The sequence below is a fragment of the Phodopus roborovskii genome, unplaced genomic scaffold (genome assembly GCF_943737965.1).
Source record: "Phodopus roborovskii unplaced genomic scaffold, PHOROB, whole genome shotgun sequence".
Lineage (NCBI taxonomy): Eukaryota > Metazoa > Chordata > Mammalia > Rodentia > Cricetidae > Phodopus > Phodopus roborovskii.
The window spans coordinates 4,852,401-4,877,532 of NW_026126639.1; the positions used below are offsets into that span (position 1 = coordinate 4,852,401).

Sequence of the window (25,132 nt, forward strand, 5' to 3'; positions counted from 1 at the left end):
GCCACAGAACTCATTCACTGTGGTGTCCTTAGTAACACATTCATGGACATTTCTGCAGAACTCTGACTGGCAGGTGACCTACGGTGACGCAGTGTCCAGCACACAGGCAGTTCCTTACCATTGCCTGGCACTCTGGGCCATCTGTCCTCTGTGCACCACTTCCTACCAGACTGACAATAGCAGTGTGGAAATTGTTAAATGATGCTGGCTCTCAACCCTGAGGTAACAGGGTAGCCATGCCTGTCAGGCTCTCAACCCTGAGGTAACAGGGTAGCCATGCCTGCCAGGCAGAGCCTGCTGCAGGCCGGCACGGGAGGAAGAAATGCGCTCCCCTGGGGATGTGCACACACACCTACACTTGCTACTTCCCTGTCTTATTTTGTGTTGTTGAGACAGTGGCTGGCTTGGGACTTGACATGGAAAAAAGGCTGGCTTCAGTAGTATGATCCTAGTTCATCTGTTTCCTGGTTGTGCAGGTTACAGGCATGTGCTACCAAGCCTGGCCTGGTACTTATTCCTTACCATGCTTTCCCAACAACAGATATCCCTGCCTCTGCTCTTCACCATGGCCTCAGTAGTTTACAACTGCGGCTGACACTCGGTCAACACCCATCAAAACTGAGATTGGATGAGTTAAGAGTACTCAGTAGTAAAACGTACTTCCACTAAAGTCGAAGGCACATAATGACAATGTGTGTGTGGGGGGGGGGGATTCTGGGCCCTCGGGGAATGAAAAGGAATTGTAAAATAGGCTCCACACAGTCACAGCCTGACTCAGGAGACCATGCCCAGGCATACAGGAACGAGGAATGCACGCCCAGCAATTGCTCAAGGATGGGCACCACAACACAGCTCCCCCACTACCCCAAAGCTGGAAAAAAAAGGAAAAGGTACAGAGGCAGAGAGCAGACGAGAGGTCAGCCAGGGCGCAGGGTGACGGGAGGCCGCCGAGAACATGATGGATGGTGAATGTTAGGGGCAGTAATATGTCCTGGAATGGATCGTAAAGTTCTGTACCAATTCTGAATCCGTTAAAGGTGTGGTGCTGTAGACCTTAAGTGGGTTGGTTTTAAGGATGTGTGGGTTACATCACGATAGAGCTACTAATTAAAAAGAAGAGTATTAAAGTAGAATTCCTCAGAATTAAATTCAAGCCCCTCTCCCCCCATTTGCAAAGTAATAAGAGTATTAAAGTACTGATCCATCATCACTCAACCCAGATCATGGTAGCGGAACCAGGTAACGCACTCAATGCTCTGAAGCAGCGTGCGTGAAGCAGCGTGAAGGGGACACAGAGGACAAAATGACGAAAGTCTTCAGGGAGGCACACAGTTTTACAGACCCTCAGAAGATGACATCAGCGGGCGAAGGAGAGGTAAATGCTTCTAAACACCACCTGGGTTTTACCGAGCACCTACTTCTGCTGACAACTACAAAGCTGTGTAAATACCCTACCATCCAACATGACGTTTATCTGCACCAAGAAATAGATCCAGAATGATTCAATCTAACCCCTGTAGTTACGTGGAGAGTCAGTCAGCATGGCATAAAGGCACCGGTGACCCTGAAGGTCCACATGAGCGAAGGACTCGCCGTGGCAAAGCTAGAGACGAACGTGGGTGGCCCGGTGTGGGGAAGCTCAGCCCTCCACTGCAGTGCTCAAAAACAGCAAACGGGATGTGCATTTAAAAAACCCAGAGAGCTTTAAACTCAAATCGATGGCATTTTCCCTTGGTGTTGAGGACTCCTGGGTGGAAACAGCAGGTTCAGAACTATGCTTGAAGTAGTTCTCGGGGCAGAGCTTGGGGGACAGTAGGAAGGACTGATGGAGAGGGCAAGGAGCCGGGACGATGGAGGAGAATGTGTGGGGGGCGGGGGTCATGTCATCTTCAAACTCACAGGTTCTTGCTCTCTGGAGTGTGGCACTCACTTCCAAAGATAGCCTTCACCACACCGGAGGTTCCTGAATCCTTACCTCCAAGACTGACTTCGTCACCAAGTTCAATTTCCTTATCTAGCTTCCGTCTAGAGAACCCCACTGGGCTAGCTGCTGGGCTTGGCCAATGTAGCTCATTGAAAAGTAGTTTCTTTGCACGCCCTGTCCACCTCTGACAACCATAAGGGTGTCCCAAGGTCAGCCACTCGAGGCCACCCCGGACTCCTGTTCTGACTTCCGTGTAGACCTTCTCTCACCCTCCAAATCTTCCACGTTCTGAGGAAAACTCTGCCTCCGGCTGCCTCTTCCCCCTTGCAGAAGCTTCTCCAAGACTCAGCTCAGCGTTTGGCACCGCCAGATGGCTGATCCCCTGTGCCTGCAACTTAGCCTTAGCTCTTAGCCTCCACTTTGCTGCCTGCCTAGATTTTGAACGCCACCTACAGAGTACCCAAACAACCACAGGAATTCAGCTGAACTTGATGGAAGAACTGAATAAATGTCGGTGAAGAAACATTTCAGAGTGAAAACCAGAGAGGTCATGAAATCTAATCACACAGACTTAGAGAGTAAGAGAAATCAGGAATGACGTTTATTTCCTGTCCTGAGTTTCTGGTAACATCCACCACAGCAGGATTCCTCCTTACCAGGGAACTAACCTTTCATCCAGTCCTATTTGTCTTGTGTGTGTGTGTGTGAGAGTGTGAGTGTGTGTGTGTGAGTGTGTGTTGTACGGTTTTGGAGTATATGCACACATGCGTGTAGATCCTCACAAAGGCCAGAAGAGGGCGTGAGAGTCCTGGAGCTGAGCTACAGGTGGTTGGAAGCCACCCACATGGATGCTGGGAACCGGTCTGGTCTTCTACATGCTTAGTGTATGCTCTTCATGCCTGAGACATCTCTCTGTTCCCAGTTCACACTATTTTCCTTCGGTAAAAGGGGTTAAGTGTGGGCCTTTACATATGGTGGGCAAATGCTCAACTACCTTTTTTTTTTTTCAAATTTTCAATTCTATTTCAGATATACACACTAACTTGTTCTACTCCATGACATTCTATTTATTATAATACAAAAATTTTGTTCAGATTTGCTCTGAATGTAAATTACCAATTAGCCCTTCAGTCTTTTGAATAAGCGTGAAGCTTCCAGGAAAGTCGATAGAGACTTTTTTGAGATAGTATCAACCCCGACCCTCTGGATATGTCTTCTGTACCCGGGGTGTCACGCCACTGAGACAGAACCAAGTTTGTGGCAAAGTTCGGGACCATCTGTAGTCAGTAGACTAGGTGTTGTCTGTGCACTCATGTCCTGAATACATGCACATGTGTACACATACATGCCCGTGGAGGCCAGAGGCAGATGACAAGCATCTTCTCAATCCCTTCTCCACTTTGCTTGAGTACTAAGTGGGCGGCCAGTGAGCACCAGTATGCCTCCTAAGGATCACAGGCTCACACTGCTGGCCCGTGTGGGTGTGGGCATCTGAGCTCAGGCCTTGATACTTGGCCAGAAACTCACAACGATCTCCCCAGCCTGCGATTGGTTTTGATATGAAGTACACATCAACTCAGCATTGCCCTTCCTTACCTTCCTTGTGTGTCTGACAAGTCATGTGAGTGTAGAGACAATGTGGATGTGGGGGCTGATTTACTGTCATTCGTTAACACATACTGATAATGAGCCCCACGTCAAACATGGAAACATGAAAAGGGTTAGTAGGTGGGTCTACTTCTCTAGAAGAACAGTTCACTTCACTAAGAGCTGAGTCTCACCTTTGCACAGTAGTAGAGAATTTTACAAACAAGAGCTTGATTACAGCTACCACAGCCTTAAAGCACGGCCACAGACTCTCCTCATTCCCGAGAAGTAAAGAAAAGCTCAGGGCAAGAATCTTGGCCAAGGCTACATCATCAGGGTGGGGGACTGTGGAAGGCAATGTCTATCTGACTAGGGGGTTTACATGTTCTCTACAATATGAGGGTGCACAGCATCAGGCAGAGGCAAACAGATATCCCTGAGCATGGTGTGATGACAGCCATTCATGTTTATGCTGCTGAGGGAGCCTGAAAAAGCATTCATGAATCCTAGTATTGGGGCCGGGCCTCAGAGACTGGATGAGTTCTATGGCTCACGGGGGTTTGGTATTTCAATCAGAACATACTCTCACTAGGGTGAATAGAGTCCAGGAAGTGAGCTGTGAGGGGCAAACTTGGACTGGGATTTGAAACATAAATGAGAGAAAATGGATGAGATACACAAAATTATGGGAGGAAGGGGGGAGGGGAGGGGGAAGAGAGAGGAAGGGGGTCTAGATTGTAAAGCGTCTCATTGCCAGGAAAATTAGAAATTTACAGTAATGGACAGCACCACATTACTGAGGGCCTTCGTACTAGCAAACTTAGTCTGGCAGCACCGAGAGGCCCACGTGTCTGTGAGCATTTGTGACAAGATGTAGTAGGAACCTGTGGAAGCAGCTCTGTCAGCTCAGGGTGGCTGGAGTGCTGGAGGGAGAGAGCAGAGTTACTGATGTGAGTGAGAACTTCCAGCCCTGCCTACTGAAGGCAGAGTTGCATGCGTGTGTGTGGCTACCACATGCCAGCCAGGGTCTGGAGCTGAGCAGAGGAAGGCAGAGAAGACACGGGACACTGGGTTTGGGCTGGGTCCATGTGGCTGCCAGGAGGCTGCCGGCTTCAGTCTAGTAAACATGGAATAGAAAAAGGAAGTCTGGAAGTATGGTGCTGGTGATGTACACTCAGCAAAGTGGGGTTAAATGGGCATGGGAGAAAAGTGTGGTGAGACTGTAGGGGATGGGGGTGGGGGATGGGGGTGGGGAGTGGGGATGGGGATGGGGGGATGGGCATGGGGATGGGGATGGGGGATGGGCATGGGGATGGGGATGGGGGATGGGCATGGGGATGGGGAATGGGCATGGGGGATGGGCGATGGGGGATGAGGGGGTGGGGGATGGGGATGGTAGATGGGGATGGGGATGGGGGATAGGGATGGGGGATGAGAGTGTGAGGGATGGGGGATGGGGATGGGGGGTTGGGATGGCGATGGGGGTGGGGGATAGGGATGGGGGATGAGGATGGGGGATGGGGGTGAGGGTGTGAGGTATGGGGGATGGGGATGGGGGATTGGGATGGGGGTGGGGGATAGGGATGGGGGATAGGGATGGGGGATGAGGATGGGGGATGAGGGTGTGAGGGATGGGGGATAGGGATGGGGGATGAGGATGGGGGATGGGGATGGGGGATGAGGGTGTGAGGGATGGGGGATGGGGATGGGGGATGGGGATGGCGATGGCGGTGGGGGATAGGGATGGGGGATGGGGGATGAGGGGTGAGGGAATGGTGGTCCATGCAAAATCAAAGCCTCTTTTCCAAAGAGCTAGTATAAAGGAATGGGACATCACTGAGAGCCAAAGACACAGAAAGAGGCCTGTCCTCTGGGAGGCGATATGCATGGGATCTAGTTCTCTCCCAGGACAGAAGACAGCATTCCTTCAGGTGTCCAGACGCGTTTCTTCTCCACACTCCTGCGCGACTGCATGGCGTCTCTGGTTGTGTCACCCAGCCTCACTTTCCTCATGCAGTCTACACGTGGACAGTGCGTTCTTGTTTGGCCTCAATTCCTTCCGGCAAATCTGAGCTCTGCACTGGGCAGCCAGCCCTGTAAACCACCCAAGCTGCCAGCCAAAGTCGAAGGGCAAGGGACTTCTACTCATGTTATTGGTCTTCTTTGCTCTGACTGTCGGTCACAAATTATATACACGTGTGTGTGTGTGTGTGTGTGTGTGTGTGTGCATACATATATGTATACATGAATATGAGAAAGGAGGGAGAGAGGAAGAGAGAGAGAGGGAGGGAGAGAGAGAGGGAAGAAGAAGAGAGGCAATATTGCCAGCTGTAAAGACAGAAAATGCAGCTCTGGTGCAGCTGCTTCTCTTCATGCCGGTGGCAGAAGGAAGCTCTCTTCCTAATGGTTTGTCAACGATCAACGATCATGCCACCTTCATAAACAGAAGACTCGGGGAGTCTGCCATAATGCACGGGACCTGATGCACCACCACCTTAGCTCACAGGCACGGGATTTTTGGCACCGCGACACCGCTCAGGAGAATATCCTCCACCTGGATCTGCCCAGAGCCACCCAGAGAGGGACTCCCACTATGTTCTTGGGGTCAACCATGCATGTCTTTGCACGGCTTGGCTTGTCTACTCCTTTTCTGGAATTGCTTCTGTCTGGGCCACCCTCCAGGTGGAACACCAAAGGGCTGCTCAGGAAACCACCACACAATGCTGTGAATCCAGCGGCCAGAAGGGGCACGGAGGACACAGGCCGGCATCCATCTGCCCTGCTGGCCTCAGCGGCAACGGCACAGCCCGCCGTGCTGGAGCCAGCAGTGCAGAGCGTGCACACGCATCCCTTGCACCCTTGTTCTCTCTCCAGACTCTTCGCGGCGTGCATCCTGCTTACACGCCGCTTGTGCCACATCTGACATGGCAGCTGTCCTTCAGTCTCCAGATCTCACTGTAGTCTGTGGGCTGGGGGTTGCTTGCCACTGTCTGCAGAGAAGAGACCCGACTCTCAAGGCTAGTACTCCCCAAGTTAAATCCGGGGTGTTCGTACCCCACCCCACCATACTCAGCCACTTGGCATCGCCCATGCACCCAGCCATCTGTCACCTCCATTCCCAACCATCAGGGTTTCAAAGCTCCACGGTTAAGAGCATTCGCTGGTCTTACAGAGGACCTGGGTCTGGCTCCCAGCACCTCCACAGTGGCTCACAACTGTCCACAACTCTGGCCTCATACACACATACAAGCTAAACAGTCAGACACACAAATAAGAACAGGCCCATGTTTTAAAAAGGTTTTGAGGTTCTATCACCTACCTTTCTTGACAATGCCTTGCACCCACTAACACTGCACCACAGGCTGTCACAATCTGGTCTTCCTTACTTGTCATCGGGCTGTGGTAATAACTAGTTAGTTACTCTGTCTCCAGGACAACCCCCTGATGAAGGAAGGACTCTTAAGAACTACCGCGATGCTCTAGAACAATAACTAGACCCGGTGCTTTTCCACGCACGGTGAGACGCTCAGGCTCACACCAACAACGCCGTGGCCCCCTGCTACCGTGTGTTAGGAAAGCCCCGTAGGCACAGGCTTTAGCGCTTGGCCCCCAGGTGGCGGTGCTTTTGGGGGTCTGAGAACTTGGGGAAGTAGGCTTAGCTGGAGGAGGCCAGCTCCTAGTGCAGCAGGTCTTGAGGTACGGTACCTAGCTCATGTCCGTTTCCTGACCAGTCAACACGTGGACAAGCAGCCTGATGCTCCCCCTGCAGAGTGGAGAGCTGCTCGATATCACCACCATCTCTGCCCTGCCATGGTGGCCCAGAGCTTCAAACCAGAGCCCAGACAGACCTTTCACCCCTTCAGCCCCAGTGTTTGGCCCCAGGCTGTGCCGACGCTGCTTCCACACCACCTCTGGTCCTGGCTGTTCCGCTTCTATCCACTCAGCAACTGATTAATCCCCTCTGTCCTTGGTCATCATCTCTGCGCCCTATGCCTAAGGCACACGCAGGCTGTTACTGCTGCCCACTGTGTCCTTCGGAAGTGTCTATCCTCTTATTACCTTTAGTAACCCAGAAATGTCTGCCACTGCCCTTGATACACAGTTGCTTGTGCGTGCACGCTTGCGTGTGTGTGTGTGTGTCTGTCTGTCTGTCTGAGCACAGATCATGAATGCTCAAACAGGTCATGGCTAACGGACATTCTCCCGCAGACCATGTGTACTATTTCACATTCTTCCCAGGCCCACGTCCAGCTAGAGGAACGATGAAACATCTTGGAAGAGCCACCGAGGGGAAGGCGGCAAATGAGAAAAGCCAGGGCAGGCAGAGGACAGGCTTTGCTGAAGCCCCGTTTAAGTTAGACGCCACGCCCCTGTGGTGGAGGCCAAAGCAAGGAGAATGGAGGGTGAGTGTGAGTCTGGGGTTCAGGGTAGGGGCCATGGTGGCAAGGGAAGCCAGGGAGGGCTGATGGGTAGAGAGAAAAGGGAAGGGTTTCAGAGAGGGTGATCACGAAGGGGAAGCTGGTTCAGCCTGAGAGGGGAGGATGGGACAGAAGAAAAGGGCGCGTGTGCACACGTGCAGAACATGCGGTGTGTGTGTATGCAGCCTGCTGCGCGTTGTGTGTAGTGTGGGTGTGTGGGGTATGTTCTATAGCGGTTGCATGGTCTGTCATATGCATGTGTGTGTATATGTGCGTAGCTGTAACCGTGGGACAATGCCCGGTTCTGAATCTAAAATGGTGATGCCAATGAGTGGAACCTTTGGATTTGCAATCCAGCAAAATAAAAGTCACTCTGTAATACCACTCAATATGCTGTTGTGATTAAAAGCCCATTTGCCAGTTGGTGGAACCTCCTGGCATCTGGCAGCATACGCTACAGTCAGAGGACCATACAAATTGCAGAAACAACGGCAGAAGAGTTTGGGGGTGATTCCTGCATCTATTTACGGAAGCAGAGGATGTCAGTCTCGTGTGGCATTATGTAACCTGAATTTTGTCCAGCCTTCACGTTAAAATAATTTTTCCTAAAGCACGAAAAAGGGAAATCATCCTCATCTCTCCTCCCTGCCAGGCAGTTTGCCCATCCGTTATCCTGGGGGCAATTTACCCATCTCTCTTGGTAACCCAGGGGCGAAGGGGGGCTCCTACCGCAGATGAAGCACGTTGTCTTGAGAATTTCTTCTTTCTTCTGCTTCTCGCTTCTGAGGTCGGCAAAGGTGTCAATGATGACCCCAAAAATCAGGTTCAGGACGATGATGATGACGATGAAGAAGAAAAGGAGGTCATATACCACGCGGGCGGCAAACAAGGGCTCCTGCAACGGGAGAGCACAAAGCACACATGGGAAACGCACTTACTTCGTGGCTGTCATGCTCACACCGTCGGCATGATGCGGACACCCAACAGGTGTCCTCTGAGTGGACACAGCCCCGGTTAGGGAAGTGAACCTCTCTGTGCCCTTACCCTCCCTCCAGCTGAGGGAGTGCAGGACGCCTGCTCTCAGAATCCTTCCATTTCTCTGGGGCTGATACTTCTCCCCAAGGAAAACACTTGGTGCCTTGGTGCTTTACTAGTGATGGACACAAAACATCTGCACGGGCTCACGTCATCTGGACACTTGGTCTTCATCACGAGGGGCTGGGGGGAAGAGGGGGCTTGAGGCCTTATAGACCAGACCTCTGCTTCCTGAGGGTGGGAGCCACGTGGCCAGCTGGCTTCCCGACCCTTCTGCCACCCCGGCTCTAACAGAAGTTGCATCTTTCCTAGGACAATGGAATAATCCCACAGAACCGTGAACCAAACCAGTCCTTGCTTTCTTAGTTTTGTGACAGCAGTGAGAAAAACAATCCAATTGTGCAGCTCTCTCTCTCTCTCCCAGGCTCCAAGCAGAGGGTTGTCAAACACAGCCCCAAGGCTGGCCGAGAGAGACCTGGACATTTCTCAACTTCTGCAGTAGGTTCTGTGCTAGTCCCGACGAGGTCAAGTGTACACAGCTCACGTATACATATCCTGTCCGGCCTGCAGTGTTAAAACCCACACCAGAGACCATGGGGTCCCGCTGTTTATATGCAAGCTGAGCTTATTAGCAAGATGACTGGACATTTTCTAACAGGCCAGCCGCAGAAGAGGACTGCATGCTTCTTGCCTGGTGACCCAACGTTCACAGTTACTGAGAAATGTTCTCGCTTTGCTGCCTTAATGCGTGAAATTCCGTTAGAGCTCATCCCCACTTTGCATTCGTCCTGAGCAAAAGCAGAGTGAATCCTTGCACCTGGGGGCTCTGTAGAGCCAGGCAGCCGAGCTGCTGTGCTCTGTTTAACAATGAGCTGCTATGGAGTCTGTGGTCATGACTTTGCTGCTGTGATACAATGTGCAGCGCAGACTCGAGCCATGGGCTTTTAGTTCACCTCCATCTCGTGCGACTCCACTGTGCAATTAACTGCTCTTACAGCCACCGGTGTACTCTTGAAAAGCAAATGATACCGGAGCCCTGACAATCAAAACCGTACCATAAATACTGGCAAGGGAGGCGGCAAGAAAGAAACCAGGCCTGTGTGCTGCGGGTCTGTCACAGAGAGGCCTACTCAGGGAGATAAAGGCAAAAGAACAGCAACTTTAGGGCCAGCCTGGGCTACAGAGTGAGTTCAGGGCCAGCCTGGGTAATGTAGTGAAACTTCTAATCTCAAGGTTTAAAAAGTAAGAAGAGGGCTGGAGATAAGTCACGTTGTTAGGTTTGATCCCCCATTGAGGGAGGGAGGGGGAGGAGAGAGGGAGGGAGGACTTGGAGGGAGGGGCAGAGGCAGGGAAGGAAATAACCATGTGCTTCTTAAACCAAACGGTCTCCTTCCCACTCACATCTTTCGATGGTCGTCTCAGCACATCCCCAACGCCACCGCCATTCCTGAGGCCCTGGTTCAGCACCGTGACGATGCACATGAGCAGGGTATCACATGTCCTTTCAATTCCATCCTCACTCCCCTCATCGGCTGCAGAAACACAAAGAGTTTTGAAAACACACTGTCACCTACACCCAAGAGTCTGCTTCTACAGTGCCAAGCACAACTTTCTCAAGTCACGTGACCTCTGCTTCACATGTGATCACGCGTGACTGACACGTGCAGAGAGCTAGCTACACATATAATAGCTGGAGATTTTGCGTCGCTTGGCTTGGTGGAAAATGACAGGGCATGAAAGGTAAAGCCTGGCAAGGTTAAGACGCATGCACCTGACTGTAGTGGACACTGTGGTCAACGCAGCTCTGCACCACCCAAGCTGGCCCACTCAGGCCAAGGATGCGATCAGGACTGGAGCACGTCACTGACCTCAGCAGCCTCACACACAACAGGGAGAATGCTGTGGGTTGGAGGGGCGTCCAAGGACCACGCAAGGCATGTTAGAGCTGCCCACAGTAGGAGCTTTCCACTAGCCACAGTTCAGTCATTATTTGGAGTAAGTCTGAGAGCTTTTTTTTTTTTTTGAGGGAAACCCAGGGGCTAGAGATGAAATCCTGCTTCGGAATGAAAAGAGAGTACACGATCCAATGTGTCAGAAAAGTCCGGAGACTTGACCCCATGCTGAAAGATCCAGACAGAAAACATAAAACCATTTAAAGCAAGGGTTGTTGCTCAGCTGAGCATGAGAACCAGGATTCTGTCACATTAGTAAATGAGCAGAAAGGCAAAGGCTCTGTTTTGTTACTAAGTTAACTGCCCTTGGGGGCCTGGGGCTGCAGTCTGCACGTCAAGGCAAGAATGTAAAAGCGGCCACAGGCTGTGGGAAAGGCAAGCATCTCATCTCACTGCAGGGTCCAGGGTCATGGGTCTCCTGTCAGGAGAAGGCTGTTTTCTCTCTCCTGAACAGATTTTATTTTATATTCTAAGGAAGGAGACACTGATATTTTTACATGCGTCCAGGTTGCTCCTTTGAAAGCACGCCGGAATACGGCTGGCAGGAAGGCTGCGTGCAGAGACAGACAGGCAGACTGTGTGTAGTCCCTCCCCTTAGAGCGGAACCAGGTTTCTGATGTGGAAATTTGGTGAGGAAGGAGCAAGAGGGACTGGGGCGGCTTCGTGGCGGTGGCAGATGAAGGAAAGAAGGAAAGAAGGAACGAGATTGCTGCAGAGGGTTTCTGGGTTCCAGGGAGGAGGTCACAGTAGCACAGCTACCGCTCATTTGCAAAAGACCGACTTTCAATCAGAGCAAATGAGTAACGAGTCTCGTGGGGCGCTAGAGACGCTCATTTACAAACGGTATCCGTCCGGCTGTAGCATAGCAGATGCCAGGAAGACCACTCTGCCAATTTGGTGGGCACGTGGGAGTAACAGGAAATGAGGCTGTTTCAGGAGTTAGGGAAATGCATACGAAACGCATACACCACACCATGTGATCAGCCGTCGGGAAATAAAAGCATATAGAAGAGCTCACCACCATGACCAGCCACAAGAGTAACACAAATCACAACTACACTGACGTCCCTTCCCTTCTCGCCCCATATCAGATGGCTACCATCAAAATTCAAAAACAAAACAAAAAAATCCAACAACTGTTAGTGAGAGCACAAGTGTGTGTATGTGTGCATGTGCGTGTGCGTGTGTGTGTGCGTGTGTGTGCGCGTGCGTGCGTGCGTGTGTGTGTGTGTGTGTGTGTGTGTGTGTGTGTGTAGGAATATGACGCTTACACACAGCTGGAGGGCATGTGGGAATGTAAGCCAGTGCATGAAAATAAGCATGGAAGTCCCTCAAACAATTAGAACTTGAGCCAGTACACGATCCAACCATCCCGTTTCTGGTTCAGATTCCAAAGAGTCAAAGGCAGCGGCCCATTGCAGAGAACCCGGCATGCTCCTGTCTACTGAGGCACTGACTGTCAGAAACACCCTGCCTGCGTATCCATCACAGATGAAGGGCCCCACAGAGAAGGAACACGTGCTTTGTATACTTAACCGTTTCGTTCATTCATAAACAAGAACAAAGTTACGATATTTGTAGGAAAGTGGATGGAGCCAGACTCAGGAAGAACGGAACCGTGTGTTTTCTCTCACACGCATAACTTAGAAGGCCTCCATGAAAGTTCAAAGGGTGGAATACTATCAGGGCTGTGGAAGGGAGGGGAGGGGGAGGGGCCAAGGAAGGGCGATGGGGATTGAATATGCTCCAAGTTCGTTCAGTGTCCTAATGAAGTCCACGGCAGTGTGATTGACAAGAGCTAAGCAAAGAGGCGTGACAGCGCAGGGCTACTTAAGTTTTTGGAATATAACATTTTGGGTAGAAGGAGGAAGCCCGAGTTTCGTCAGCCCAGCACTGGCCCAGTCACTTTGCTCAATACTAGCTACACAGGCATGCTGGGGTCACACAGCAGCCTCTAGGAGCTTTATTAGAAGGGTCTTTGTGTGACATGAGTCTACTCTCAACAAGTCAAAGGCCTCCCGCAGGTGAGTGCCACCTTGTGGTCACTTGTGAGACGCGCTTATCTTTATACAACACAGGCTAGTGTGAGGGGAAGAGACACAGGAAAAGGGCCACAGCCTAGGGAACCTTATGGGCCCCAAGACAACCGCCAGCAGATGAGCAAACAGGAAGCAGCTGAGTTGTCCTGAAGGAAGTGGCCTCTGCATAAGTATCAGATGAAAGACCTGGCCAGCACAGTCAGGTCTAAGACATTCCCTCAGATACAATAGGAACATAGTTAGGGCTCAGTGGATACAAGTTATCAATTACCCACACACGGTAGCTGTTACATCTTATGAAAAGCTGTTTTAATACAAGTAACAAATCTGACACTTGAGTGATCTGAGTTTATCTATCCATCTTCAGCTGACCACCAGAAAAACCTTTTTCTTAATACATGATGATAAATAGTTTTATTTGAGGAAAGGAATTAAAAAAACAAACCTATCCCCCAGGCTCTGAAGCCATTCTTTCATGCAGAGTGTTAGTCTATATATTTTAGAAACATTAGACACTGGCTGGAGATAGTCAGTGGTTAGAAGAACTTGCGGGTCTTCCAGAGGACCAGAGTTTAGATCCTAGCACCCATGTGGGGTGGCTTACAACACCTATAACTCTAGCCCCGGGGGGGGGGGAGAATCCAATGTCCTTACCTGGCTTGGCATATACTCACACAAACACACAATGCTTGAACATAAATATTTATTGATGCCTCTTTCTTGTTGTGCTTTAGTAATTAAATTATTTGTTGTTTGTGGACACAGCAGCCTGGAGCTGTGACACATTTGAAAGTCTGATGGTAACTCAAACCCTCTCGTCTAAACTTAATTGACAATCCATCTATTATAGAGATGCTGATCTTAATTTCTTTTTTAACCTAGGAAAATGTTTTAAAACACTGATATCCAATGGTAATCCAAAACATAGCATGTGTTATCTCACTAAATTCTGCTATTTACCAACCTTTTCTATTAAAGTAGGATACCAGGAGATTAAAATTGGTCTCTTAAATGCTAAACACATGTGAACTTTTTATTCTCCTGAATGTGCAAATGGCACTGACTCACAAAATACCCGTGATTAGACTTAGTATTGTCTTAACAAGGCTTGGCTTTTCTGGAAAAGTCAGTTTTGGGGGAGGAAGGATATAGATATTTTCACCTGAGGTTCTAGAAGGTTTGAAGCAAATGAAATACAAAGGTTTTGGAGTGTTTTTCAAGTCAAATTAGTTGCCAGTTGTCATGTGAATCCCCTGCTTCTGGGAAAATGCCCAGACCTGAATCTGCAGGAGCCTTCCCAGGGCCAACACAGTGCCCACCAGCAATGCCCTGCCTCTTACACAGGTGCTGCCTGCCTGAGCCTTCTGTGGTGTGCACCTGCTGGTCCCACGAGAGCAGCCAAGGCCCTCAAAAATGCACACCACAGCTCACGAGTTAGAACTGCACCCCAGCCCTAGACAGGGGAAAGCTATTTTTAGTCTAAGTGACTGGTGTTGCGCAACAAACACCAGACTTCAGCTTTCTCTCTACTTACATGGCTAAACACACAGCCATAATTTAAAGAACTCCAGAAGATCAAACTCATAGGTTTGTCAATCAAACTGCAGCTAAAGTTAGAGAAAATAAGGCCCTGAAAATAAAATCTATGCATTTTAATTACTGAACTTACTCATATCGGCAAAATTAATAGGCCAAATCCACCGGGGGCATTGGTGGCCCATGCCTTTAATCCCAGCACTCAGGAGCCAGAAGCAGGTGGATTTCAGTGAGTTCAAGGCCAGTTTGATCTACGTCCCTTATTGGCAGTCAAGTAGTCAGAAGCAGATCCCTTAGTGTGGGCTGCTGTTTGGGAGCAGCACATTCCACAGGATGAATCTGCCAGGTTTGGGTAAAGCAGAAACACCCTGAGAGCCAAGATATCTCAGGGTAGCAAACACAGAATCCTTTCTCTAGCTTGAGTTATTTTGGTCCCTTGCTCTCTGTTTTCTATTTCAACACATTATAAAGTGCCAAGATCAACTCTCATGAACATAAAAACATACCCAATTGCATGCTAGAGGGGCTAGTAGAGATCTGGGCTGTGAGTACACACCTGTGTCGGAAGAGGGGATTGTGGGTGAGCAGTTCTCCCTCTGACAGGCCCCCGTCATGGAAGGTAAGGTCATGGTAGGAACCCCGTGGTTACCTGGGAGAACACAGAGCAGATAACTGTAGAGGGGTACACACATACATGACAAATGGACACAACCACAGAGGTGTCTGACTTTAAATATATATGTGATCCTAAAGCCTTTTGGTAGGTTAGCCTGGAGGTAGTGGGTGGGGAGGAGGGAGGGGGAAATGTGGTCCAGAATATAAAATAAATTAATTAGTTAGAAAAGAACTATCTGTTAAAGGCAAGAAGGAATACTGCATATGTTTCCACTAATTATATTTTAGCTTTAAAGTCAGTGGTTTGAGGAGAAAGCAAGCATGTCTTTTTAGGATTTCCTGTCTCTATAAACAGTAGTTACTGGAACCTAGAAAACAGTACAATAGAGAACTGTGCTTTCTATAGAGTAAAGCCGGGTTGGGGGAAGGTTAACTACGGAATCCAACCCAGCAACAAAGTGTGTGAGAGAGAGGTAGGAACGCAAAAGAAAGTGACGAAGTCCAAAGTGCCAGGGAGGCTAACTCCTCATGCGGGGTCCTCTCAGTGAGAACGCCAGGTGATGTCTAAGTGGCCCAGTGGCAAACATCACACAGGGACCCCAGCAGTCACATGACAAGGAGTGGGTCCTTTAGCCCCAGCCTCTGAGCACGTCTTCCAAAACACTCTTCTTACTACCTGACGCTTTCCAGTTCCCACTTATCATTTTACATCATCTGGATATAAAGTGATGCGTGTAGGGGGAAAAAAAAAAAAACGGCGGAGTGGTGGCTCTTAGGTGCCGGATGCTGTTCTTTGGGGAAATGGGAAGAAGAGGGAACAAAGGATCTTGGAATTGCCACAATGAAGCTGCGGCTGCCTCCTGCAGTGTGGTCAGCATTAGGAAACCCTGTAGGACGGAGTGCAGATGATGTCTCTTGTGTATTTCCCAACACACACTGGCAGCATACAGGCTACAGTGTTTCAAACTCTCAACTCTTAGAAGTTGTCTTGCTACTTTAATCCTTGCCAGGATCAAACACCTAACAACCAGCAACTTGAGGAAGGAAGGGATGAACAGTTTGTTTTGGCTAACGGTTCAAAGAGATACAGCCCGACATGGCGGCAGCCAAGGCGGCTGGTCACACTGTTAGCGGTCAGGAGGCAGAGGCCACATTGGAAGTGAGGCCAGACTGTCCAAGCTAAGGCCCACCACTTCCTCCAGAGAGGCTCCACCAGCTCAAACAGTGCCAACACACAGGGACCAGATGTTTCACCCTCGAACCGCAGCGGTGGTAAACAAGACCGCATCTCAAAAGCATGAGAGTAAAACTTTTACCTATGGCTGTGTGTCTGAAATCCCCCAAGCAAGGTGTGAACCACAAGCCTGGACTGCCGGAAGGAGCTCGGAGGTGGCTACCTGGGACTGGTGTCCTGATTTTCAGTCTGTCCACTTCCATGGTGAAGTCGTCCTTCAGGAAAAGGAAGCCGATGATGGAGAACAGGTAGACCAGGATGAGAGCCAGCACAGCGGTCAGGATGATGGAGCGGCCATTGCGGGTGACGCTTTTGATGACGTTCAGCAGGGTCTCTTCTCTGTACACCAAATCAAAGAGCTACAGAAATAACAGTTACAAAGTAGCCTTCGAACAAATAACATTTTTAAGTGAAGCAAACCCTTAAACTAGAACACAAGGAAACAAGGTTTCAGTACTGCGTCAAAGAGTACATCATCTGTGTAGAGCACTTGCCAAGACACTGTCATTTGGACTTGGAAATTTTATAATATCAGGCACACGTAGCTTATGGACAATTGAAAAATTAATTAAATTTATTGTTCAATCGAGGAACTCAGAACGAAATGCAGAAGACAATTTTTATGAGCCTGGTGCCATTAAAAAATGTCTGAATCTAAAGTATTTTGGAAATGCAGACACTCTTCCTTAGTAAAGTTATACATAAATTAGGATGAAAGTCTGTGTCAGCTCATCCTTTTGCAAGCAGAGCCACAAACAAACAAACAGACAAGGTAACTGTTCAGTTCCTTCCTTCTAAAGGATTACTTACTGTCCTCGGTCTTTAACAGTAGGAAATCAAAACATGAGTCAAGAACCCAAGACCATGTCTGCTCCCTGCAGCTGATGCCGAGAACCAGTTCACACACTGCTACATCATAAAACTGAAATTATAAATTATCAAGTGCATGTTTTATTATACAGAGGTACTTAAAAGAAAAATAATTATATTCATTTCCAGAAATGTCCAGAAATGTTTGAAAGCAAATCCTATCTTCAAAACTTGGAGACTTGGGGCTTGTGTTCTTATCTGGGGATAAGAACTACAATCTGGTTTGCCTAGAACAATCAGTTAGGTGTGTGTGTCCTTTCAAATTCCCTGGTGTTGGTGGAGCATGCCTTTAAGCCCAGCACTAAGGAGGCAGAGGCAGGAGGATCATTGTGAGTTCTAGGCCAGTCTGGTCTACAGAGCAAATTCCAGGACAGGCTCCAAAGCTACAGAGAAACCCTGTCTCAAATAAATAAATATAAATAAATAAATAAATAAATAAATAAATAAAATTCCCTGGTCTGCTGTGTGCAGAGAGTTACACATTAATTTCTACTGTAATCACTCCTTGCCAATCACTGCTATGCAGAGCCTGTCTTTAAGAAACTAGCATTTGATGAGTCAATTTCTTAAAAAAAAAAAAAAAAAAAAAAATCACTACCTTGCTTTTTATCTCTTGGGAATTACAGCTATTGTTAGAAACAAGGTCAATATTCTTCAATAAAGATGAATTAATTAATGCAAACAACCCCCAGATTGTCAATGATCTGGCTTCTTCAACTTTTTAACCACTTAGGTTGACATAAAGGAGATTTTATTTTAACTCAACAGAGGACAGAGTAGATGGCATTCATAGTGATGAAATGAGAAACTCTGCCTCAAACCAGGTGGCGGGCGAGGGGTGCCACCCAAGCAGGTCCTCGGAACACTGTGGGTGGCACGCAAATGTCCACACTCAAAAATCACTCGTAGATTTAAACTTAGCATATTTTTACACCTACTCTTTTCCCCATCCATGGCTACAGGGCAGTGTAAACGGAGAAAGGAAAACGGCTGGCATTTAAGAATGAGAGGGCATCTTTAGGAAGGCTGCATGGTTGGGCGGAGTGACACACAGGCACCTCCCCAGCTCAGAGGCTGAGGGGGAAGACTGTGAGTTAGAGGCCAGCCTGGGCTACACAGAGAAGCAAGTCATCTCAGAACAAAAAAAAGGAATCTGAAAAGAACCGTGTAAAGGTTTAAATATACATTTAAATATAAATAGCTAAGCTTAGCCACATAAGCTAATGATGGTGATATAAGCTAACGATGGTGTTGTAAGTTAAAGATGACGTCATAAGCTAAATCATAACTAACGGCGATGGCGATTGCATGAGCTGAAAGGCTACACTTTAAACAGCTTGCTCTTTTACTAGGGTGGCTTTTGTGCCTTCTCGTTTTTGCTTACATGGGACTGTAATGACCAATGTAACATTTGACACTATAAATACAATATACTTCCTTATGTGTCCCTTTGCAGCTGGATTAACGGTGGATTAAGGAAATGTCCCTGGGCTGAAAACCCAAAGAAGCTGGCCATGCGAACCCTGGGCCAAGAGAAGAGGCAAGGGAGTTGCTTACTTCTCAGCAAGGAATAGAACTCCATTGCCTATGTACTTCCCAAAGAAAAGAACCACACTTCTCCTAGGAAATTCCAAAAATAGCATAACGTGTGCCTTGCTAAAAGAGAAGAAAAGTAAAATGAAAGAAACAGCAATACACCAAACCAAAAGAAACCAACTGGAAGTCTAGGGCGCAAGACGCCCCATCGCGTGCCTAGCAGCAATTGGCCCTCTGGCTGTACTCACCAGAAAGCTGTAGAAGAACTCGTGGACAAAGAGGCCGAGCATGCAAACCAGGACATATGCCACATGGTAGAGAAAGGCCATGTCCAGGATGACCGCTCGGTAACCGCGGGTGAATGTGCCTCGATTCCCCACAAAACTCACCAGGAACACGATTTTGTTACATAGCTAGAGAGAGAGGAAAGAGTGGGATTTTAGAGCTTCAAGGTTATCTGCAGATCAAGGCACCGGAAGATATCAATTCCTAAGCCTGTGGTTTCCCTTCTCAGCTCCTCCTGGGGTGTTTTTCAGGCAGTCTGCAAATCACACGTAAACAACACAGAAACGGCTCCCTTCATAGCTACAGGGGCAGAGAATGATAGACCCTAGCTCTGTTGCCAACCCAGATGAGTGTAAATCTGGCCGTTCCTTATTCCTGGACGACCTAGTTCTTCCCATGGGAAGCCTTGATGGTTTCGGAAAACCTCCCACCTCACCGACCCCTTAGAAGACCAGATGGCATAACATGGTCAGAGCAATTATTACAAGGACTCTTCAAATGTTCCTTAGATGCTGACAACTCTCTATATTTATATCTATGCCTTTAGGAAAATAGGATGCTCTTTGCAACGCTGATCATGTATATTATACATACACATATGTTACATACATATACACACATATACATGTTATCAAACTTAAGAGAATATGAACTCTTTTCCATCAACATCCTGGTCTGAATCGATACAGATAAAATTAAAAAACTGGTAATTATTTCATATTATAAAGGTCCAATCAGACCAACAACACAGCCACTAAGGACAGAATCTTTCCTCCTGTCCATCTTCTCAATAATCAGTAGCTGTCTATCTTCTCAATAATCAGTAATACGCTCAATAGTCAATAATCTCGGGCCCCTTTCGCCCCCTTGAACTTCAGCAGCCGTCAAGCAGGAGTCCTATTTCCCTGATCGGCAGCTTATGCTCTCACTCAGTATGATGGAGGCTTCGGAGTGACTGTTTAAGAGCAGGTGTGAAAGGAAACTGCTCAAAACCCGAGCAGTGAATAAACAACAAAGGTCCTGTGTCTGGCCACAAGCTCCATACAGAACAAGGGTGAGAAACCCTGTTCAAAACAACTTACCAACTTACCTGGACTTGCCTACCCAGGTTCGCCAGTGTGACAGAGAGGGATTATACAAACATGGAATTAAAAAAACCCTCACAAGGGCAAATTGTATGACACTGACATAGGCTTTGTGTGTCATTTCCTGATTTTCTAGGATGAGTTATAAAACCATGCGGGGAAGCTATTTATGAAGCAGACACATTGGGGAGCAACAGTCTGAACTGGATTCTCCAAACGATCAATAAATTTTAGTACACAGTGTAGAAGACAAGACACATTTCTGCCTGAGCAGGGACTTGGTCATGCTAATGTGAAAAAAATAAAGAGATTTGCTTTGCTTGTTTACCAAGGTGGCATTGCATGACCCTTGACCTGTAGCTGGGTATGAATGCTTGTGTTCTCGGGGGCAGCGACTCTCCACCTTCCCAATGTTGCGACACTTTAATACAGCTCCCCGTGCTGCGGCGACCCCCCCCCCAACCATAAAACTACTTTCACTGCTACTTCATAGCTACAATTTTGCTACCGCTATGAACCACAGTGTAGATATCTGATATACGGAATATTGCAACCCCTGTGAAAAGGTCTGTCGATCCCCAAGGGGGCTGTGCCCCACAGGATGAGAACTGTTGCTCTGTGGACATCTGGAAGTGAGTTTGACGGGTGCAGTGGCGCCCCCATGGGTTCACAGAGTTCAGAGGTGGAAGCCGACCTTGTGTTTGCGGTGTTTATGCCAAGGACAATTGAATGCAAGAATAAAGGGCAGGAAAGGACTGAAACTCTAGTTTCTGTGGCATGAAGAGATTTGTATATCTGTGCGTGTGTGCGCGTGTGTGTGGAGCACTCTCCATGAGAGCTGGGACTGTTGGCGAGGAATAAGGAGCTGCGATCACATTCTCCCTGCTCACGTCACGACTCCATCGACCTTTAGCCAGTCCTTCTATGTGGGCCTCATGAGCATGCCGCAGCCAGTCAATTCCGTGGCAAGCATCCCCGTGGGCGGTGAGTGGTGGCATGAGAGGGCCACAGGGCCCTGCTCTGCTGAGCTGCTGGAACCAGCTTGGAAACAGCAACACAGATGCCAGCAGCGTCCCACATTTTATTTCCTCAAAATCAGCATGTAAACCAAACGGTTTACTGGGGGCTCTCCTTGTCACAGCAAGGGTGAAATTAATGTTTGCTTGCGAGTTAGTGTCTGGTGAAGGAAGAGCATCCATGGCTCCCTGGTAAGTAAGTCACACGGTAGTGTGACATCTTCATATATGCTTACAAGTGGTAGTCACGTCTTTGCAGGCCTTTCAGTGGCGCGCTAAAGTGAAAGGCAGAGGTCATGTCATCTAGGGCACTGAGTTCGTTCTTGACGCATCCTCTGTTTCTAGAGGCCTTTGCTCACGTCTATGATGCGTGCCTAGAAGGTAATGGTTACTTAGAATTCACTTTGTTATTTATTTATATGAACGTGTGCGTCACCCGTGTGTGTGCGCGGTGCCTTTAAGGTGAGCTCTTTAAGACGGTTGCAAGCTGTCTGACTTTGGTGCTGGGAACTGACCTGGGTCTTCAGAAAAAAAAAAAAACAAATAATACAAAACAAAACAAAAACCCAGCAAATGTTCTTAACACTGAGCCTTATCTCCAGCCCCAGAGTGAAGCCATTAAAGATGCCTCCTGGTTCCATAATTTTTGTGACATCTCTTTTTGCTGCTTTACATGGTCGCAGAAACTGACCACTGCTGAGTGTTGGTGCTAGTGTTATTCCTTTGGTCTTACTCAGGACTCTCTCCCTGAGCAGAACATCCAGCCCACCCTTATGCTATTACTGTGGGGAAACACGGCCTATTTTCCAAGGATAAATTGTTAAGTAGAAAAACCAAAGACTGTCTGCTGATGAATTGGAAGGCAAGACATGAGATGATTTAATTCAATAATCTCCAGGTACGTGGCTTTGCACCCTGGCAGGATAAAATCTTAAGGTCACTATGTAAATGAAAATTTACACACCGTCAAACATCACCCTGGAAATCTAAACTGTCAGCAGAACATATAACAAACACAGGCAGTGTGAACACCCTCACATGACGTTCAACACAGCCCGGAGAGACTTTGACTTTTTGTTTTGTTTTGTTTTTTTCCTTCCTGCTGTAAGGCAGAAATAGTGGTACCCAGGGACCGTATTAAGTAACACACCGTGTGTTTATCTGAAAGACAGAGATACTACAAAAGGGAAGTTTCAGATCAGAACATGTAACTGAACCTGCGTGTTTAGTGACTATATCACAGGACTTGTCCCACAGATTAGCGTGGCCTGAGACTCCACACACCGCTAAGAACACCACCCATTCAGCTGAGCCTTGCTAACAGTTAATAGCCTGGCTCAACACTAAAACTTTATTTACTTTTCCCTTGTGCAAAGTGGGGAGGACAAAGTCTACCATTTCACAGTAAAATAACGCGAGGAAGGCTAGCACCATTAAGTGAATCACAGATTCCCAGTCGTTATTAGAAGGTGTGTGTGTGTGTGTGTGTGTGTGTGTGTGTGTGTGTGTGTGTGTGTGTGTGTGTATGATCTGAATAAAAATAGCTTCCATAGGCTCACAGGGCGTGGAGAAACGGCCTTGTTGGTGTGGGTGTGGTTTTGTTGGAGGAAGTGTGTCACTATGGGGGTTTGCTTTGGGGTCTCAAATGCTCAGGCCAGGTCTAGTGTGACATTCACTCAGCTGCCTCTCCAGCACCATGCCTGCCTGCATACCGCCATGCCTCCTGCAGTAATGGTAATGGACTGAACCTCCAGACTGTGAGCCAGGCCCAATCAAATGCTGTCCTTTATAAGAGTTGCCATGGTCATGATGTCTCCTCACAGCAATAGAACTCCAAGATAATGCTGTAAATAGATGTCTTCAGAAAAGTAAAGTGCTAAAAGGTTCTATTAGTCCCCTTGTTTCTTTGTTAAGTTTCTGTCCAGTGGTCCTGTCTAGTGGTGAGAGAGGAGTGTTGAAGTCTCCCACTATAAGTGTGTGAGGTTTCATATGTGATTTGAGTAATAGTAATGTTTTATTTATTTATTTATTTATTTATTTATTTATTTATTTATTTTACAAATGTGGGTGCCTTTGTATTTGGGGCATAGATATTCAGAACTGAGACTTCATCTTGATGGATTTCTCCTGTGATGAATGAGAAATGCCTTTCTTCATTTCTTTTGATAGATTTTAGTTTAAGTCTAATTTCTTAGAGATTAGGATTGCTACACCAGCTTCTTTCTTGGGTCCATTTGACTAGAAAATTTTTTCCCAACCCTTTACTCTGAGGTAACATCTGTCTTTGAAGTTGAGGTGTGTTTCTTGTATGCAGCAGAAGGATGGAGGATTCTGTCTTTGTATCCATTCTGTTAGCCTGTTTCTTTTTATAGGTGGGTTAAGACCAATGATTGATATTGAGGGATATTAATGACCATTGATTGTTAAATCTTGTTTGTTTTTTATTTGTTGGTGGTGGTGGTATTGTGTGTAGCTATTGGTAAAGTGGAATTATCTATTGCCTATGTTTTTGTGAGTGTAGTTAACTTTGTTGGGTTGGAGTTTTCCTTCCAAAACTTTGTGTAGGGCTGGATTTGTGGATATGTATTGTTTACATCTGGTTTTGTTATGGGATATCATGTTTTCTCCATCTACAGTGACTGAAAGCTTTGGTCTTTCACTGTGGGGATTGGAGTGTGGCTCAGTGGTAGAGCACTTGCCTAGTATGTGTGAGGCTCCAGGTTCAGTTCCTAGCGTCAGAAGGAAAATCTTTACTGATAATTTACTGTGTTCTTCTTTATTACAAATAATCTGAGCTACACAGATAAATGGAGTGATTAAGGAGGAGTTAATATCCATATTAATGAATCATAAAACTCTTTAAAAACAGGAAATACCACATCTGTATAAATGAGGTTTGCAAAAATGTTCAGTGATATGAGCAAACCTTATGGTTCCAGGTTTATAGAATGTGCCTCTGTATCATTCGGAATGCTAATTTATACCAGCATTAGCTAAAGATGCCACACTGTGCATGAGAAGAAAACTGTGTAAGATGTATTTCACAGCACTCAAAATTACTGAGTTTTCTGAGACAACCATGACAGAAAAAAAATCTACCTGAAATGTAGACAAGCTTCAAACTTTACAAATGAGTTCAGTTTTAGCATAATGAACTAGAAACTGATAAATACTGAGGTATTTCTTCTATGATGTTCCCTTTCTTATAAAGGAGACTTTTCACACCTGTTTAACATTATGAAGGGCAGAGTCTAGAGACAAGTTACTGTGTGAGGTAAGAGGCAGACACATCATGGTGGCAACACTTTATGATTGACTAATTTAATGATCTGCACAGTGGATACTTGGTAAATGGCAGGTGTTATCACCAGTGTATCAATATGGCAATTACTGCTCTTTTCTGGATCTTCCATACCAAGATTCTCAACTGATCTCAGCAGCCAGATGAGGGTAGACCAGTTATCCACACCTAACTCCAACTGACAGGAATCAGAGACTGGCTGATTGATATCTGAAGTCTCAAACTCTGCCTCTTGTTATGGCTAAACTGTCAGGCTAACATTTTCTTCTGGTGTTTCTATTCTCATATCTATTATTTGAGCATCAACAGCCTCACATTGCAAATAAACACATTGCAAGTGCCTATGTGCAAATTAAAATAAGTAACATATTAATTTATGTTATTAATAATACATCATTAATACTAAGGTACATTAGTATAGGGTTCATGTTTTATTCTTCCTGTCTCATAAGATAAACCAAGATACTTGTGTAATGAATTTATATGAAGAAAATATATAGTAATTCATTAAAGCAATCTTATTAACCTGTTGATAGCAAATATAACTTTAAATTGCAAATATAAACTTTTCCACTAACATCTGAAGTAGTGTCAAGCTATAGTAGTTTCATTAAATTTGCGTCAAATCAACATAGATTATTTTCTTTGGTCAAATGACCTCAGACTGGTGGCAGTATCTACTTGAGTAACATGTTCTAT

The 25,132-nt window shown here is 47.2% G+C and overlaps 1 protein-coding gene across 1 annotated transcript in view; it reads right to left on the reverse strand.

Annotated features, from left to right (window-relative positions):
* Positions 1–25,132, reverse strand: part of Itpr2 (inositol 1,4,5-trisphosphate receptor type 2) — a 356,230-nt gene that overhangs the window by 45,143 nt on the left and 285,955 nt on the right. The window contains exons 50-54 of the mRNA XM_051173394.1: positions 18,995–19,159; positions 16,504–16,699; positions 15,048–15,140; positions 10,366–10,496; positions 8,659–8,824 (exon numbers count right to left, since the gene is read on the reverse strand). Coding sequence (XP_051029351.1) covers positions 8,659–8,824; positions 10,366–10,496; positions 15,048–15,140; positions 16,504–16,699; positions 18,995–19,159 — 751 coding nt within the window. The remainder of the gene's footprint in view (positions 1–8,658; positions 8,825–10,365; positions 10,497–15,047; positions 15,141–16,503; positions 16,700–18,994; positions 19,160–25,132) is intronic.